The sequence below is a fragment of the Anser cygnoides genome, chromosome 21, assembly GCF_040182565.1.
Source record: "Anser cygnoides isolate HZ-2024a breed goose chromosome 21, Taihu_goose_T2T_genome, whole genome shotgun sequence".
NCBI lineage: Eukaryota > Metazoa > Chordata > Aves > Anseriformes > Anatidae > Anser > Anser cygnoides.
In genome coordinates, this window is record NC_089893.1 from 3,138,809 (window position 1) to 3,157,205 (window position 18,397).

Consider the following 18,397-nt stretch of genomic DNA (forward strand, 5'->3'; position numbering starts at 1 on the left):
CAGGAGCAGCCCTGGCTCCCAGCAGAGCATCCCCCCAGCCCTGGGCACTCGGTGACTCGAGTTCCCAAAGCGAGCAAGCGCTGGGAGGGCAGAGGAGTCACGGCTCGGGGAGAGGAGGGTTTTTAGAAGACTTTATTTGGAAAGCTACACAAAAGGACTTTGCTGTTTAAAAAACAAACCCCCAACTTTAAAAAAATAAACCAGCGAACCCAAAGACACGTGAACAAACCAGCCCTGCTCGCAGACGAGCCGCTGCCAGAGCAACTCGAGCCTCCCTCCCCAGCCCAAGCCAGGCACCGCGCGCAGCCTTGGCGCTCCCCTCGTGCCCCAGCGAGCGGCAGGACGCAGACTGGGGGGGGGCAGCAGCCACAGCGAGCTCGCGCTGCCACAACACTGCCGGGGGTGCTCTCGTGTCCCCCGAAGCGAGTCCCCAAGCAGGGACACCCCCGGCCCTCCGCCCTCCCTGCAGCATATGGGAACGGGGGTGTGGGGGAGGCAGCACCCAGCACCCTCGGGGTTGCGTTTACTGCCTGCAGCCTCTGGGCAGGACGATGGAGGAAGCCCCGCTGCCTTCTGCCCCCCCCCAAGCGTACGCCTGCTCGTGTGCTTGCCGGAGAGGACGGGGTGGCGGGGTCAGAGCACAGGGGACAGGGAGCAAGCTCCTCTAGGAACGGGCTTAAGGCTTGCTTTGTTTTCCAGAGCAAGGGAAAGGAAAGCTCCCCTTCCACTGCCAGCAGACTTTCTCCTTGTCTGAGCCACTTCCAACACCCCTTTTCGCAGGACGCAGCGGCAATGGTCCCTGGGGGCTCAGGAAGTCTCTGCTGCCCACGCTCAGGAAGGACGTACCGAGGGGGGGGGAGGCAGCCCAAGCCCCCAGCCCCAGCTAGCACGCCTGGTGCTCCCTGCCCTCCGAGAGGAGCTCAGCTGCTGCCTCCCGGCCGAGGTACCCTGCTGCGGCGGGGGCTGCCTCGTGGAAGCCGGCAGCTCTGCTGCTGGTGGGAGGCTTGGGGTGGGTGGGGGTCCAGGACCCCTCCTCCCCCCCGCCCTCCTGGGCAGGCTCCAGCTGCTCGCACTCCATCTCGACATCCTCGGCTTCCTTCTCCCTGTAGAGCGGCACAGACTCCATCTCCAGGCCGTTCTCGAGGGCTCTGTGCTTCCCGCCCTGCTGGTACCATTTGCAGGTGGTGGAGCCGCTGCAGCTCAGGTCAAAGCCCACGTTGTTCCTGGTCAGGCACACCTCCAGCATGTAGTAGAAAGTCCAGAACACAGCAAAGCATCCCAACAGCAGGAGGGTCTGTGGAGGAGGAAGCCCCTTGAGAAACAGCCTCAACTACCCCCCAGCTCTGCCCTGTCACCCTGCGCCTCCAGGGGGAGAGGACGCAGTGCCAGTAGGATCAGAGACGCGGGTTTCCCCTTCCCCAGTGACTCCTGCAGAGGGTGGGTACCCCTGCTTCGTGCGCCCCGTGCCTCTCCCCAGCCCCAGCAGGCTCACCTTGAGCGTGTTGGCCGTGACGGTGTAGTGCTGCTCCTCGGGGATCTCCAGCCCCGGAGGGCAGGGCAGGGAGAAGTTGCTGTTCAGGTACTGCCCGCTCATGGCTTCTTCCAGCAGCCTGCAGGACAGAGGCGCCAGTGAGGGTCCCGCAGGTTTGGCTGTACCAGGGAGGATCCCAAACGCCCGTGAAGGCTCCGGAGCGCCTTTCACACCACTGGGGGTTGCCAGCTCTGCAACGGAGCTGTTTTGTGCAGCCCAAGGCCCCCCTCTGCCACCTATTGAGGGCAGCCCTGTGCGAGGTGCCAGCTGCGGGGCCGCAGCCCCTCTTCCTCACCCTGCCATCACCTCGCCGTGACAGCTCCGGCTCAGAGACCTCTGTAACGTCCCCTAGCCTGCCAGCTCCTGCTCCCCACCAAGACGGGGCTGTGGTCTCCTACCTCTGCCGCTCCTTCATCTCCGCTGGGGACCAGGAGGAGCCGTACAAGGTCAGCTGCCACTGCTTCAAGGTCCCAGGCCTCAGGCTCTCATCTCCTGGAGAAGAAACAGGTTGCACCAGTGGGGAACTCTTCCACCTGGCACTGCGTCAGGCTAACCCGCAGCAAGCAGCCCAGGTGCCGGGCTGGCAGCTCCCCAGGGCACGGCACGGAGCCAGGCGCAGGGGTACGAGGGCACACCCAGCAGCTCCGGGAGGGGATGCTCCCACCTCCGCCGCTCCCAGACCCAGCCTGACCTCGCTGCCACCACCCCCAGCGGCAGGACTCACCGGTGTCCCTGATGACCAGTCTGTAGGTGCCCCGTGCCTCCTCGCCCCAGCACCGCACTGTGGAGAAGGTCCAGTCAGCGAAGCCGTTGGGATCCCTGCCAGAGGGGGGAGGAAGAACCCCCTGAGCGTAACGCAGCCTGAGCTGCGAGGCCGGGCACGTGCCTCGGCCCTGCTGCTCGGGGCTGCTGGGTGCCCTGCCCCGCAGTCCCTGCCCCCCCGGCGCTTACGAGTCCATGCTCCGGGTGGTTCCTATCAGGGACATCATGCCGCTGGGGCAGAAGAGCCTGATCTCCAGGTTGCCGCGGCGGGGGTGTGTGATGGTGACGGTGACTGCCACGTGCTCCAGGGTTCTCATACCGGAGAGCTCCAGGTCGGCGGCGCTGACTGGGAAAGGGGAGGCAGGGTTGGCCGAAGCTGGTGGCTGCTGCCAGCCGGCCCCGAGGTGCTGCCGTGCCACTTAACAGGACACGAACTGCTGCCTCCTCCCGGCTGCCCCCGTGTGTGTGTGTGCCGGGGGAGCCAAGCGGCAGGAGCCGGGGCAGTCACACCCCGCACAGCTCAGCAGCCCACGCAGAGCGCTTTGGCCACTGCAGTGAAATAATTCCTCGTCCCTCACCAGACCATCCCACCCTGCGTTTGCGCAAGCTTTCGGCAACCCCAGAGGCTGCCCCAAACCGCAGCGACACAGGAGCCGGGTTTGGGGAGAGGTCTGGGATGAGAAACCTGGTGGCCGGACTTGACGTGCCGGTCCCAAACCATTCACAGCTCCGCAGACGCTCAGCCCCAGAGCTGCTAATTATAGCAGGGGAAGCCCTGGCACGGCGCGGAGCAGATGGCAGCCCGCGGCCCCTCCCGGCAGCCCTGGCCATGCAGCAGGTGGGTGCAGGTGGGCGCTCCCCGGCCTCCCCCCAGGCAGGAGCACCCCAGGATGGGGCAGCCCCTTCCTGGCGCTTCCCTGGGCTGCGTGGGGAAGGGATAACTCTGGGCCAGGTACCTGGGGGACAGCAGTGCCCCCGGCCGCACATCCCCCTGCACATACTCCTCCAAACTGCCTTTTCTGCCTCTTCCCAGGGCTGCTTTGCTGCCCAGCTGTCAGCTCACAGCTCCATTTAGGGCAAAAGGAGCTGCCTGACCCCCAGCCCTTGCCTCAGGGCTGGAGCAGGGTGTCACCCCTCTGTCCCCGGGGGTCCCGCAGTGCTGGTACCTGCAGGGGAGCCGGGTGGCTGTGTGCTGCCCAGGGGTCTAGCCCGCTGCCATGCGGGGCAGGGGCAGGACAGAGGGAAAGCCTGTGGCCAGCACCCGCCCAGCACCTCCCAGCAAGGAGGGAAGGGAGAGGACCATCTGCGGGGAGGCGCTGGCCTGCTGAGCTCCAAACTCCTCCCTGAGGGACCCCTGCGCTTGGGTGCTGCCAAGCCCCAGACCCCTGCCAGGGGGCAGCCAGGGGTGCGGAGGCCCCAGGATGGGACGGGAGCTCCCCAGCTGGGCCCTGGTGCGAGGCCGGGCTGCCCCCGAGCCCGGCTCTCCTTCCCACTGGTAGCAGCCCCAGCATCGCCTTGTTTATGTGGACAGCGGCCGGCCAAGTCGGGAGCTGGAGATTACCTAACATGGACAAAGCCCGAGGAACGGCTCTGGCTGCTGCCCAGCCGGGCCCTGCGCTAGGGCCCTCTGGCTCCTCTGTCCATGGCGGGGCTTATCGAGGGGGCGCAGACCCAGGGACGGGTCCCCTGGGGAAGGGCAGCGGAAGGAGAGAAGGAAAAGCCCAGGCAGCCCGGCACTTAACCCCTCGGTGGTGTGCCCTGCCAGGCCGTCAGCTGGCTGGCTCTGGGGCCTCGGCGTGCACGAGCGCAGGCTGTGGCGTGGCACGCCTGCTCTTACCGTTCCACGTGGCCTCCAGCTCCTGCGGCAGCAGCGGGATGCTCCTGCCCTCCTTCAGGGCAGGGCTCACGTACGAGGCCAGGTAGGGAACGGACTCCCAGATCTGCCAGGTGAGAGGCAAGAGGAGTTAGCACGAGGTCGCTCCCTCCCTGCAGGCCCACCTCCTCATCTCCCACCACCCCTGCAAGCCTCCTGGCAGTAACACACCTCCTGGCAGTAACACACCTCCTGGCAGTAACACACCTCCTACACGTGGACGTGGGCTGCAGCAAGCACCACAGGGCTGGCGAGCGGCGCCCACGTGTCTAAGAGTGGAAGGAAAGCAACTGCCTGGGGGCTGGAGGTGCTGACTGAGACTCAGGACTCTCCGAAACCAGCACCTGTGGTTTTGTCTCTGCGGCCACCTGAGCGGCTTTGAGCAGTTTCTTGAAGCTGTTTTGTTGCAGCACAGAGGGGCAGGACCCACAGCCCTGGGGGAAAAGCAAGCAGCCTGAAAATCCCCGTGAAAGAGGGGGAATTGCTGGCAACCGGCGGCACCCCTGCACACAGCATGGTGCTCTGCGTGTGGGTGAGGACCGAGTGCCAGGGGGTGTGCTCTGCTCTCCAGGCAGCTGGTGGCACAGGGAGCAGGAGGTGGGGATGTCCCTGCCGGATCTCACCACGCCACACCACATCCCCGCAGGCCGTGGGGCAGGATGCTGCCAGCTGGATCCTCAGGGCACGATCCCCTCCCCGGAGCCCGGTGCACAGGGAGGAAGGTGCTGGGGCTGCTGACAAACCTCCCCAAGCTATGAATCAGAGCTGTTGTCTCCCACGAGCAAAGGCTCTCGCCCATGGCTATATATAGTTGTGAGAGAGCAGCAGCTCGGGGGCAGGTTTCAGCCTCATTACTTCATACCAAAAGCAGCCTCGTAGTGAGGGCCGCAGGGGGACAGCCCGAGTGCGGGCCTGGAGTGCAGGAGTCACCCCGCGGTGCTGCCAGGACAGGAACTGTCCCTGCCACCGCTGCGGGTCTGCCCTAGGAGCCTGCGGAGCACGCACGGGGCAGGGGCAGGATTACCTTGGCAGCGTTAACCAGCCTCCAGGCGTTCAGCAAGCCAAAGCCGTGCTGATGGCTGTGGCTGAAGCCAGCCTGGTTGGTGTCCCACTTCGCGTGACGATCCTCGTACTGGAAAGAAATGCAGGGCACTCGTTACCTTGGGGGACACCCACGGCCCTGTAAACCCAGAGCAGAAGGAACTGGGCCTGAGGGGAAGGTGGCTCAGAAATCTCCTGCAGCAGCAGGGAAGCAAACCCACATGGCCTTATTAGAAAGAAACAGGTTGACCTTTGTTTGAAACAACTCCCAGGACAAACAGGCTTCCCGGCTCCTCGGAAAGGAAATCAAGCAGCACAAAAGGGCACAAATGCCTCCGCTCTGAAACATGCCAGCTGCTCCCTTCTCCATGCCACCCAAGCCACAGCCTGTGGGATGGCAGAAGCCTCGGGGAGAAGGAACCTAGTCTTTTAAATCAACAAGATTCAGGCCAGGATGGATCTGGGTCCCATCACTTATCAGGTTGTCATACTCTGGCAGTGCTTGCCTGCAGTTGTGGAAAACGCTGCCCTGTGCCAAAGTGTGTTTTCTTTTACGTACAGCATTAGCTGGACATAGATTCCTGCTCCCCAGGGGGGTGCAGAAGAAGCCCTGTCCCTGGCCGAATCAGACAGCTCCGACCAGTTCCCACTCTGCCTCTCCGTCGTGAGCTCCACTGGGTCAGCAGGAGCCAGGCAGCAGGCAGGGCTGAGCGAAAGCAGGGGCTGTGTTTGCTGCTGAGCTCTCTGTTATGTCTGTTTCCAAGAGCTCAACTCTCTGGAGAAAACAAGGCAAGGCCGGAGCAGGGCAGAGCTCCTCTCCTCGCCTTCCCACTGCACAGGGTCTGGCACGGCCGGGCACACCACGTGCTCACGTACACTCCCCAGGTCTGCAGGCAGGCACGGTGAGCCCGTGGCAGACCTGTACAGTGGCAGACAGAGGCATTCCTGGAGCAAATACCCCATTTGTTATCATGACAGCGGAAAATGCCTCTGCCGCATTCCTGGGAGGAACGAGGGGCAAGGGGAGAACGCAATCCATTTGCTGGGAGCCAGACATCGGAGAGATTTATGGAGGGGCAGGCAGACATAAACAGAGATGTGCGGCAGGACCGCGGCCATCCCGCAGCATCCTCGCAGGGAAGCTGCAGCAGGAGGGAGGGCCAGTCGCTCACCTTGGTGGCTGTGAAGACGATGATGTGCTGGACGTCTCGCCAGGTGAGGCACGGCCGCACCTGCAGCATCAGCGCGATCATCCCGGCGGCGAGAGGAGCCGCAGCCGACGTCCCCGTGTGGCCCTCCGTGCACCCCGTGCCCTTCTGCAAATCCCAGTCTGTTGTCACCTTTGGAGACAGAGGGGAGAGGCCTCCTGTCGGGCCGCGCTTTGCCGTGCTGGTTGTGCCCGGGCTGGGAACCGGGCAGCCCACGCTCAGCCTGCAACAACGGCCAGCAAAAGCCCTGGGGGCACAGGGCGGTGCTGGCTGCTCCAGAGGGGCACCGGGAGGAGAGCACTGCCCCCCAAACTATGCCAATGGTGCCAGAGGTGGGGGTTCTGGGGCTCCCCGCCGCTCCATGCAGCTAAGGAATGAGCAGTGTGAGCACGCCGTGCAGGAGGAGGGCCAGCAGCTGCCCTCCTGGCAGGGAACAAGGCAGATGGTGGAGAGCCTGCGAGTGAGCGCAGCCCGGGGGCGCTACGTGGAGGCAAGGCTCCTCATTTCCTGCATGAGCACCCCCAGCAGTGTGCAGGACGGTGCACAAGCTGGTAGGTTTTCTTGACAGCCCCGCAGTGCTGATCTATTGCTCATGCATTACCATCGGCAGTGCTCATGTAATTGCTGCTGCTCTACCGCAAGTCTGGAGAGGAGGAAAAGATCCCCCAAGGGCTGGCTGGAAACATGATGAGGAGGCTCGGAAAACTGGGAGTGGGAGGGGAGAAAACAGAGTCAGCAGTTGTCCTCATTAGGACCAGGCTTCCCCCACCACCCCCCTCCTGCGCTGCCAGGGGCCCCAGGTTATTATTTGCTCAGGATGGTGAAAACCTTCTCCACCTCGGGCTGCCTTTGCTGGGCTGAGAGGACCGTCCTGGGGGAGCAGCAGCAGCGCACCTCCCTGCCCTCCCGGGCAGCCAGCCCAGCCAGGGGAGTGTTTGAATGCTGCCCGCCTCAGGTGAGCAGATGGGAAGCCTCTGAGCAGGGAGAGCAGCGCGGGGTTTGGCGCAGGGATGCCGGAGGAGTCGGAGCGTGGCAGCCCGGGTAGGGGAGCACACTGCCCCATGGGGTGCTGAGCACCCTGCAGTGTCCCGGTACAAACACAGCACCCCAAGGCTGCCTCCAGGCAAGCCCCCACATGCAAGGCTTTCACACAAAATGAGAGAGGAAGCTCTCAGGATGCCCAAGGATTCCCCCTCCACAGCACGGGCGCAGGGACGTGGTCCTAAACCCCCTGCCCACACACACCACCGCCAATCCGCCTGTCTCCCCGCCGTCCCTGCCGCATCAGCAGCTTCCCCCCAGACAGCAGGGAGGAATTTGCAGCACGCGAGCTTTCCCTCTCTCTGTGGTTGCTGAGATCAGGCTCGGAGACAGAAGGGGCAGCCAGAGATCCCGTCAGCCTCCCTCAGCCTGGAGCAGAACAACAACAAGAGCGGGGCAGCAGCAGGGGGAGGGGGTCAGGGATTAGCTGCTGGAAAGCCTGAAACGTTTCCCAGGCAGTTCCCAGCCAGGCCTCGGGTACGGAGCAAAAACCAGTACCGGGGTGGGAAAGAAAAGGCCCCAGCTTCCCTGCTGACAGCTTCGTCCCTGTGCTGCGGCTGGGCTGCAGCTCGGTGAGGAAGGGACCTGAGCAACACAAACGTGCCCCTGCTCCAAGGGATGGGTGCCACTTCTCGCCCGGACACACATCGGAGGTGCCCCAGCGCCACAGAGCCTGGGCCAGGTCTAGAGAAAAGCTTCGGTTTCAGGTCTCATCCCTGGGGGGCCTTTGGAGGTGACACCTCTCAGCTCTGCTGCCCACGCACCAAAAGCAGCACCGGGTCAGGGGCGGGCACCACACACCCGACTCAAATGCTGCAGTTAGGACCAAAATACCAGTTCGGATGAGCCACTGCTGCTTGAGGGAGGCACCGCCTATAGGGAGCCCAAGCTCCCCACAAACACTCCCGGGAGACCCTTGTTTCACCAACAACACATCACAACCATGAAACGAGGAAAGCAGACAGCTTCCTTTGGAGAGAGGAAGGAGCTGGGCCTGAACTAAGCAGCTCCGGGAGAAACTCAAGGCAGTTTCTGTTCGGGACCTTCCAGGAGGGTTCTGAATTTCAGCTGTGCCCACGGCTCACCTTCTCCGCCGACCACGGCGTCGCCCCAGCACGACTGGGGCTCTGCAGAGGGACCGTACGGGGCTGCGGGAGCGCACAGAGCCTCAAAAGAGGCGAGTGTCCGTCTCCCTCTGCTCTCAGCGGGAGACACCCTGCCCTGCCAAGAGCTGTGGTTTTTGTGGCCTCCCGTGTTTGACGCCGTACCGTTCTGTCAGCTGCTAAGGACTTCAGCTTGCGCTCGGACACTGCACGTCCGACAGAGAACACCCTGGGCAGCACAAACTTTCAGTAGGAAATGCAGCTTGTGCCAGAAGCTGTATTAAATTCTTCCCATTAAGGAAACCATACAAAGTTTATAGTCTGGTAGAAGGAAAAAGCCCAGCAGACGGCTGCGGAGAAGTTAACTCTGCCATCCCTAAAGCACAGCTACCAGCAGGCGCTTCGGAGCAGGAGGCTCTCGTCCAGAAAGGGGTGTGTAAGATTTAACATGAAAGGAGCTCATAAAGGACGGATCACATTAGTGCAAAGAAAAAGGATGATGCTCTGGCATAAATCGTTCCTAGGCCACGCACAGCCCCTCATTCTGGAGCCCTGCTGGAACAGCAGCTCCCACGTTACTGCAGCGTTCGAAACGAAAGCACGTCTGAGACCTCCAAGGCTACCTCTACAGGAGCAGGCTGTGGGAAGATGGACGTGAAACCAAAGACTCGTAACTCCTAATGAGAGCACAGCAACTCCTGGTGGGAGCACAGCCCTTTCTTGGCTGCCGCCGCCTTGTTTCCTAGCGTCAAGTTTCCAAACCAGCTTGGGATGACTGCAGGTATTTCTGAAACAAAAAATTAGCTCCGTTCTGGGTTTCTCTTTCCCCGCTGCACGAGCTGAGCCATTGCTGTGGGCAGGTTGTGCCGTGCTCCGGTTTGGGACTGATTTTTGCTGTGGTCCCGGACAAGAGGAGCTGCACGAGAGCCTGCTGAGCCTTACGCAGGCGGCTGAGAAAGCCAGGCTCTCCCTGTTCCCCAGCGTGTTTCTGTCCCAGGCTCTCCCCGTTCCCCTGGTTCACCCAGCACGCGGGGCAGCCTGTCTGACAGGTCTGCAGTCGGCGCCTCTTCTACCAGGCACGGAGCCACGGCCACAATTCCCTGCTCACGAGACCATCCCTCATCTGTCCTGCCTGGGAATGGGACGCCCCTCGGTGGCCTGGGCTCCGCAGACCCTGGAGGCATCCGGGGCCAGGGGCAGCACCGAGCCGCAGGGGCTGGTTAGGCTGAGAGCTCGCCGTGGGCACCACCACCGAGGGAGGAACACCCAGGGTCAGGCCTGGGGCTGGTGGAAACAGGCTCGGCTGCTTGGCTCGGGGAAAAAAAGGACATTTTGTTGACAAGAAGTCATTTTTTGGCAAAAAAAGGAAAAGCTGATAAAAATATTCAGGAAAAAATCAGCTGGGAGAGGCCCACGTGCCAGAAGAGGGAAGAGCTGTGGCCAAGTAGTTTAAAGAGCCCGATGCTGCTCCTGGCCCTCTGTGGGGGTGACGGGGCTGCCTGGGGGGAGCCCCCACAGAGCCCCCCTGCCCTTCAGAGCCCACGGTGGCACAGGAGCCTCGTTGCAGCCCCATCCTTGCTGTGTAAACGGGGCACACACGGATGGGATTGTCTCCTGCTGGCTGTCAGCAGGGCAGCTCCCCAGACACCACTCCCAGGGACGCAGCGCAGAGGAATTTCTCGGGGGTCACCCAAGTGGCCCCTGTCCCACAGGATGTCTCGCTGCAGTTCCCAGCAGCGCAGGGCAGGGAGATAGGGGCGTGCAATCCCCGTCCCTTTCGGTCTGACGTCCTGCCTGCACTCAGAGGCAGACCTCACAGCCGGGACCTGCATTTGGAGCCAGGCACACGGCGTGCCCAGGAACACCCCTGCCGGGAGAGGGTCGCTGCACTGCGGGTTACCTGCTGGCAGGCAGCGACGACATCGGGAACAGCCAGAAATAGGAACCTGCCTCTCAGAGCACTGCTTATGTAGGGCCCAGATAAAAAGCGTGTTCATTCCCTGCCTTACAGAGAAGCCCACGACGAGCCTAAGGCCGCTGTGCGGCACTCAGCAGACACAGAGCCTCGTCCCTTGTCTGCACCGGGCTGTTACAGGGCCAGGCGAGACAGGCAGAGCAGAGGGGAGGACGTGCGCCTCGCGCGCTACTCACGATGCTCCTCATCATCTTGTCCCCACCGCTGAAGGTCACGGCTAACATGGAGGCACACTCCTCGGCATAGAACGGCATGGAGCCCATCTCGTCCACTGCGCCTGGGGAAGAGCAAAGGCAGTGACCATACGGAGCCAGTCTCACCTAACTGCAGGAACTGCACGGTGACGAGCCCCTGGGGACCCGTCCTGCTACCTGTGCCTTTTCCACAGGCCCCCCCACCTGCTACCACGGTCTCTACTTGCGGGTGGGCTCTTCCCTTCCCAAGACAGCGGTGTGCGAGCCCTGCGGTCCTCGCCCCAGCCCAGCTCTGTGAGCACAGCTGACCCTTGGTAAGGCTTTCGGAGCGCTGGGGTTGCTTTCAGCGCAAGCACTGCCGGCAGAGACAGAGCCCTGACAAGGCCTGCTGCTGCGAGCGGGGCAGGGAAACCAGACCCAAGGCTGTATTTTTCATGGCCGGAAGATCTACAGGAAAGGCAGCCACAAAAAACAACCCTTCACCGGCCTAAATACTAAACAGATTTTCTACCCCCCATGTAGCTTCTGTCCGCAAGAAAATGGATTAGATGTTTCTGTTCTATCACACGTAACGGGAGTGCTGTATCTCAGGCCATTCCCTGAACACAGCAGCGTGTCTGTCACAGCCTCAGCGACGGATGCCTGAATGCAGGCAACGATTTCTTTGGGCTCCTCTTGCTCTGTAGCTCAAAAGAAAACTGCAGACTTGAGGACGGCAGCCCAGCACCTCTGCACAGTGCCACGTTCATTCCCAGAGGAGAGTTTCCTACATATTCCCACTACCCAGCCAGCCCCCAGCTGGGCAGGTTCTGCACTTTCGAGACGATTTCAGTTCTCCATGTTGGGAAGGAGCAGGACAGAAGACCCACGCACTCACCTATTGTGACGGTGTAGATGGAGTTGGCATAACCATCGTAGTTGCAGTTGTCGCTGTGCTGCCCCCCATTGCCGCTGGCCACTACGAAAATGCTCCCAAACCCCCTGCGACCTGCGATCACGCCGTGCTGCAGGGCGGCCTGCGGAGAAGAAAGGGCCACGGTTGGGACAGGAACAGAGGTTCTCCCTTCCCCTGGGTCCCCCCTGGCACCCGCTGAGGGTTTCTGCCAGGAGGCACAGCTGGCACAGGCGGCCGGGAGCCGCGGGAGGAGCGGGCTGCCCCAGACCTCGCTGCCCCACAGGCACAGGACGTGCTGCACAGCCGTGTCCTGGCATCTCCAGCCGGCAACCAAAAAGCACACTCAGAAATTTCAACAACCAGCCCTGCCAAGTGCTCGGGGTGACAGCGGGGGCAGCCGCAGCCCCTCCAGGCTGTGTTCCACCCCGCCAGCGGAGGCAGGGAGCTGCGGCTGCTACAGCCCCGACCAGACGCTGGGATTCCTGAGCGAGCCGAACAAAGGGAGAGATGCGGCCAACATCTGGGCTGGGGAACTGTTCATCTAGAGTTTACTATAATTTTGAGTGGATTATGCATTAAAAATAAAAAAGAGGAAAAGGGAAAACAACCTTCCAGGCAATCACAGCACAAAGACTGACCAGATTTTGAACTCCAGAAGAAACACAGCATGCCCACCCCTCCCAGCTCCCAGGGTTCACTCTGGGACTGGCTTTTCTGCAGCACCGATGCCTTCCTGCTGACACAGACGGCCTACGCGTTCCTGGTGCCCCTCTGCAAGGCCTCAGCCCTGACATGCACCGGGGCTTTGCCTTTACTGAGAAACACAATGACATCAGCCCCGCTTGGGAAGCCCATTTTCAGGCTGACACCTTGCACAGATGTCATTCCTGCCTCGAGGAAAGACACGTGTCTGATGGACAAGATAGAAAGCAACCCTGCTAGAACCCAACCCTCCTCCTCCGCCCACCTTCAGGGGGTGAAGGCACGTCGTGCATTGGCCAGGAAAGCCAATTCCAGAGTGAAGGGGCTCTCTGCTGCTGCAAAGCAAGCTTTGCTTCTGCTCTGTGTCCCAGAGCTTCTTAGAGCTGTTTCTGCATTCAGGAAGGGAATGAATCGCAGGACTGGAAACCATTCGTCACCTTGAACTGATACCTCAGTTGTCAGCACTGCTCTGCACAGCACAGAGCAGCTCTCTCCTGGTTAGAAAAGTACAGCAGGAGGCTGCCGAGCAAAAGAGAAATCAAGCAGAAGCGCATCCCATGAGCAACGCGGAGTCAGTTTTGGGGCTCCCTCCAGTGAGTCCCCTCGCTGCGGGACCTGGGCAGCAGGAGCCATGCACAGGCAGGCTGGCTGTACTCTGCAGGTGATTCTTAGCACGGGGAATGCTTGGTCTCCCGAGCAGAGCGTCCCTTGGGTTGCAAAAGGTGTCAGAATAACACCACAGGTTGCGAAATAGCACGTTCCTGCTGGAACGAGCCTCTGCTTGGAAAGCTCCTCTAATAGTGCCTGAACACCACCCTCCCGCAGCAACGTCACCTCTCCCTACCACACAGCGAGGTGCAACACCTCCGCTGGCAGCGATGGGAGCAAACAGACGCAGCAACACCCCTCCCGGCCTGTTCAGGCAGGGAAGGAACCACAAGTGCTGGAGGGCCAGGCCAGGGGCAACTGGTGCTGCTGGAGCTGCTCTGTACCTTGCCCAGCTGATGGGGGCCATCCACGGTTTTCCCATCGTCGTCTGGACCCCAGCTGCAAAGAGAGACATCACGGTGTAACACGAGTCACAAACAGCAACGCTTCCTCCCGTGGAGGCTTGCCCTTAGAATGAGCAACGAGGTGTTGCAATAATGCCCCAGAGGAGGCTTACAAGGGCATTGCTCCTAACAGCAGCTACAAAGAGCACCCCACCTCAGGCACCTGGCTGCAGCCCCTCGAGGTCCAGCTGCACAAAGACCCCGAGAAACCGAGTGCAGGGCGAAGGCAGGCACCGAGCCGGCCCTCGCAGCCCTGCCCAAGGGGAGCAGGCGGCTGCTCGGTGCCGTGAAGCACGGAGCTGCCAGCTCGCAGCCCGGCTGCGTGCCTGCCAGGCACGGCACCGAAAGGTGGCAACTGGTTCTGGTGCCTCCTGACTAACTGGAGGAGCTGGTGGGAGCAGTCAGCCACCAACCGTGACCCTCTCCCCAGGCAAAGCAGGGCGTGCAGCATTTTGCTGGGTACTGGTGTGGCCTGGCTCACCTGCAGCTGTAGATGTCGTTGATCTGATAATGCTTGTTGAAGGCGATGGCCTCCATGCTGTCGGTGAGGGGCCCATCCAGCACTCGGATGCCTGCAGACAGAGGACAATGGACGTGGCTGAAGTGGATCAAAGCAAGCTGTGCAAACAGTGCGCACAAATTCCTCGGCGGGTTCACAGGAGGGACACTCGCTCTCCCAGCCTGACCGAACCAGGACTGGAGCTACAAGCAGAGAGCAGTCTGCGGGGGGAGATTTCAGCCAGGGTCTGGGGGCTGCAGACACATCCTCACGCTCAGCTCCACATCCTCTGCCAGACACGGCTTTTCTGCTAAGCGAGTTGTCCAGTCCCACGGCCAGGACCAAGCTGGTGAGGGGGGACAGGACACCTGAACGCTGGTTGGGCTCACTTCCATGTGCTCCCAAGTCCCCATGCCCAGAGCACTGCCCCCCAGGGGCTTTTTCACATCCCACCCTCAGTTACGGTGCTGCTCTTCAGAGCTGGTCCCTGCCTGGAGCAATTGCAATTCCCCATCCGGGTCACCAAACGGCCAGGCATCGCTCCGGGATGGGCGGCACGCTTGACTGCTGAGGAAAGGGCTCAAGAGATGAGGACACCCCAACCGCTGCGCTCAGACCAGGAGGGCAACCCCACCTGGGGGCTACAGAAGTGCAAACGAAGGCTCGATGCTGAGTTTTCCATGACCCAAACCCTTAATAATTACAGTTTTGCATCACAGTTTCGGCTGGCAAAGAACGTTACGAATGGAAAGCAGGCACACAGCTCAATTAAGCCTATTTATAAACAGCACAACCGCCCACCCATCCCCGCTCTCGCCTGGCGCGGCGCGCGGCATTTCCCTGTCGCATCCGAGCCTTGCCCCGTGGAGGAGCCGCGCGGCCCCGCCAGGGACGAGCTGGCTCTGCCTGCCCCGGCTGGTGCTGTGCTGGCTGCAGCAGTTCCTCGCTGCCGTGGCACGTCTCCCTGTCCCAGCCCAGAGCTCACGTCTCCCCGTCCCAGAGCTCGCGGCTGCCACGCTGCGTCGCCCTGCAGGGCCAGGCGCGCGTTTGGAGAGCCGAAGCCCAAAAGAAACGCCGCGTCCCGCCTCAATAGCCTGGGCTAAACCCTCCCTGCTCCTGCGTTGCCAGTGCTGCGGTTAAACCGTGAGCTCGTCTCCCCTCCCGCCAGCCCGGTGTCACTTGCAGCCTCCATCCGCAGCCTCCCCGGCGGGCTGGAGCCCAGGGACTGCGCTGGGACCCGGGCGGCTGCTCGGGAAGCGCCCCACGAGGAGAGCGGCGGGCAGGGCAGGGCAGGGGTGTGGAGCTGCCCTCGGTGCTCCGGGGGAGCCCCAGGCCCCCAGCACCCTCCTGGCACCCCGGGGCCCACCCTGCGCCCCAGCCCGGCCGTCTCTCGGGGCTGGGCCCATCACAGGGACCGTGGCACCACCTGCCGGGTGCGGAGAGAATCACGTCCGCAGCGCTGTCCCCTGCCCTGCCAAGGACACGTCCTGCCAGGCAGACACCTCACCTCCCTCTGCAAAGCGGAGTGGGAGCTCCGGAGGCAGCCAAGGCCACGGCAGCACGTCCCCTGGCTTCGCACAGGACGGTGCAGGGCCCTTCGCACCCTGCATCACCCTCTGCACAAGGCTGGATCGAGACCGCAGGCCCGGGGAGCACGGGGAATTGGGAAAAATCTGCTTCCCTGGTGCCTGCAGACAGCCTGCAGCTCTGCACCGGTGCGGGCACACGTTTGCATCGCTGCACATTCGCTTGGCTTCAGCTGTGTGGCGGGGATGTGCAGCTGCTGCAAGCTCTAGGGGCAGGCAGGCGGCGCTGGGAGGATTTGGGGAGCCCCCCAGCACGCACCTATCCTGCTCTGTCAGTCAGAGGAGCTGAGGCAGATGCAGGTCCCTCCCTCGGAGGGACAAACCAGTCTGGGCAAGGCGCTGGCTGATTCAGAGCCGCCTGTGCCAGGCACCCCTCCCAGGAGCCGTGCTGGGCGGCACAGGGGAGGAGAGGAGAGGAGCGAGGCGTCAGCTCAGCACGTCGGGGCGCTGTCGTGGGCACGTACCTGCGATGCGGCTCCCGTAGGCAACCCCCACCGTGCAAAAGCTGTTGTTGGGCACGGCGGCGATCTCCCCCGCGCAGCGGGTCCCGTGGTGGTTGCCGTTCTCCTCGTCAGGGTGAGGCATAGGGTCGGGGTCGTTGGAGTTCAAGTCATAGCTGCCTTCTGGGCTCTGAAAACAGAACCACAGTCACAGCTCAGGGACCTGTTCTTCTCTCTTCTGGAAAAGCAGAACTTAAGGGCACTCTGTGAGGCCTGAAACGCGACCTGGAGGTCACAGGAACGTAGAGAGTGCTGCTACACAGGGCTGCAGCTCAAGAGGACTACCTAGTGCTGTGCGAAAGCGACCGACAGAGGCAGCTTTAGCAGCTGCAGTGGGTCAGGAGGAAGCCAGCTCCCACATCCAAGCAGCCACCTACCAGGGGAGCACGGGAATACAAGTGCCGGTAACCCTGCAGCTCGGGTGCAAAGCCCCTGGCCAAGCCTAGGGCAACATCGTGGGCCAGGCTCTGCTGAGCTCTCGCACACTGGAGGCCTGGGTGAGTTGTGTCCCCGCGCCCAGCCGCCTGCTGTCCATCTGTCCCTCGCCCCGTCCCTTGGCAGAACCGGCACTCACGTAATTTGGCTGTATGTCTTTGATGGTGTGCTCCACACCGTCGTCCACCACCACCACCGTCACGCCGCGCCCCGTCACGTTCCGCTCCCACACGCCGGTGACGTTGATGTCCTTCCCGGGGCTCTTGCGGTTGTTCTAAGCACCAGAAAGGACAGTGAGAGCAGAGCACGAGCAGGGCAGCGGGTCTGCCCCGAGGACAGGGGCTCCGAGACCTTTCGTGCGCTCTGGCTACGAAGCACGGGACCAGGGCAAGGCTGGGAGTGATGGTCACTAAAGGTTCGCGCAGGCCACTAGGCAGAGTGCTCCCAGCACGTGGCCAGCACTGGGCAGGATGCTGCCTCCTCCCGTTATCATGGCGAGCACGAGGAGGGCAGGGCAAGCTCTCGGCCTGCTTCCTCCTGGCTGCAAGGAGAGATAGTCGCTGCTTTGCCCACCACGTGACAGCTCGCTTGTAACCACACAAAGGGCCCGAGATCGCTGGCGAGACTGGAGCAGGAAAACCACTCACCAGATGCCACTGCTGGGGGTATTTGGGATCATTAAAGTGCAGGCTGCGTTTGGAGCGTTTCAGAAGCTTCTGTTCCGAATGCCACCGCACGCTGTCATGCTGTGCAAACAAAGTGTCCACCGATCTCCTTATTGCTTCGTGTTCGGGCGTCGTGTGGCTGTCGGGCTGGTAGGCGAAGAGGTAATGGCCCTTGAGCTCCCCGATGCGGCCCATGTTCACCAGCCCCGCAGTCCGGGCCAGCTCTTCTGCCTGCTGCTCCAGTTCCTCCTCCGGCACGTCCAGGCTGACAGCCCACGCCAGCTTGCCGTGCCCGTGCGCCGTGCCCCGGCCGTCAGCGCCGGCAGCGAGCTCTGTGCCGGAGGCGAGTCCGTGCGGCAGCACGAAGGGGATCCAGGCTGCGCTCAGCCAAAGGCACGTGTGGATACAGCGCGTGGCCTCCATCCCGGCACTCCATAGCGGCGCCCTCCGCTTCCGATGCGGCATCAGACAGGCAGGCTGCAAAGAGCAAAGCAAACAGACGGTGAGAGGCTCAGCCACGGCTCCCCAGGAGCCCAGGGTTCGCCGCCGATCCCCCGATCCCCTCCCAGGACAGCAGCAGCGCACGGTGCGGGCACGGACCCTGTGCCGCCAGGCCTCGGGGCCCTCCCGGTGAGGCAGCACGGGGAGAGCCGCCGGTTCCCCGGGCTGTGCTCGGGCCTTGCGTGGCGGGGCCGTCAGGGTCCCCCCGCGCCCCGGCTGTCCCCCGGGGAGCACCCGCAGCTTCCTCCTGCCGCCAGGGCCCAGCCCGCGCCGCAGAAAGCCGAACAGAAGCCGCCGGCACCCGGCTCCCCCGGGACAAACCCTGCGGGAAGCGCCCCGCCGCCCGCACCCCGCTGCCTCCTGCGGGCCCCGGGGGTCGCACCGAGCCCCCTGCCCGCCGCCGCCACCGCCTCCCCGGGGCTCCCCCCCCGCACCTCACGGCGGTCACCTCGGCCCCCCCCCCCCCCCGGCCTCCCGCCCCCCCCGGCCCGGTGTCCCGGTGTCCCGGTGTCCCGGTGTCGGGCTCCCGCCGGCCCCGAGCCCTCCGCCCTCCTCCCCGCTCGCTCCCAGGCCCGGGGCCAAAGTCCGCGGCGGCGTGGCCGGCCGGGAGCCTGCGGCGGCCCCAGCGGGACGGACGGCGCTGGTACCGGGGGGGGGGGGCGGTAGGAGGGCCGCCGGTCCCCGCCGGTCCCCGCTCACCGGGCATGGGCCGGCGGCGGCCGCCGGTGCCGCTCCGCTGCCGGTGCCCGCGGCCGCTGACAGCCCCGCCCGGCCTCCGCTCCGCCAGAGGGCGGCCGCCGCTCCACCGCTGCCCCGCCGGCGCCGGCGGCGGAA

The 18,397-nt window shown here is 63.2% G+C and overlaps 1 protein-coding gene across 1 annotated transcript; it reads right to left on the bottom strand.

Moving 5' to 3' along the window:
- Window positions 1-112: 112 nt before the first annotated feature.
- PCSK7 (proprotein convertase subtilisin/kexin type 7) lies at window positions 113-18,396 on the bottom strand. The gene is made up of 16 exons (XM_066981148.1): window positions 18,263-18,396; window positions 17,045-17,539; window positions 16,537-16,671; window positions 15,927-16,092; window positions 13,859-13,949; window positions 13,318-13,372; window positions 11,606-11,744; window positions 10,711-10,811; window positions 6,380-6,547; window positions 5,191-5,298; window positions 4,131-4,233; window positions 2,483-2,639; window positions 2,256-2,350; window positions 1,930-2,023; window positions 1,493-1,610; window positions 113-1,294 (listed from the first exon to the last, which is right to left on the bottom strand). The coding sequence occupies exons 2-16, from the start codon at window positions 17,525-17,527 to the stop codon at window positions 884-886; spliced, it is 2,424 nt and encodes an 807-aa protein (XP_066837249.1). The 5' UTR covers window positions 17,528-17,539; window positions 18,263-18,396; the 3' UTR covers window positions 113-883.
- Between the last annotated feature and the right edge of the window lies 1 nt (window position 18,397).

Excerpts from the sequence above, each read along its gene's own strand:
- PCSK7 (XM_066981148.1), bottom strand. The coding sequence starts at position 17,527 with ATGCCGCATCGGAAGCGGAGGGCGCCGCTATGGAGTGCCGGGATGGAG. Across the intron at positions 6,548-10,710 it reads ACAAGATGATGAGGAGCATC|GTGACAACAGACTGGGATTT; the intron begins GTGAGTAGCGCG and ends CTGTCTCCAAAG. Across the intron at positions 4,234-5,190 it reads GGCTGGTTAACGCTGCCAAG|ATCTGGGAGTCCGTTCCCTA; the intron begins GTAATCCTGCCC and ends CTCACCTGGCAG.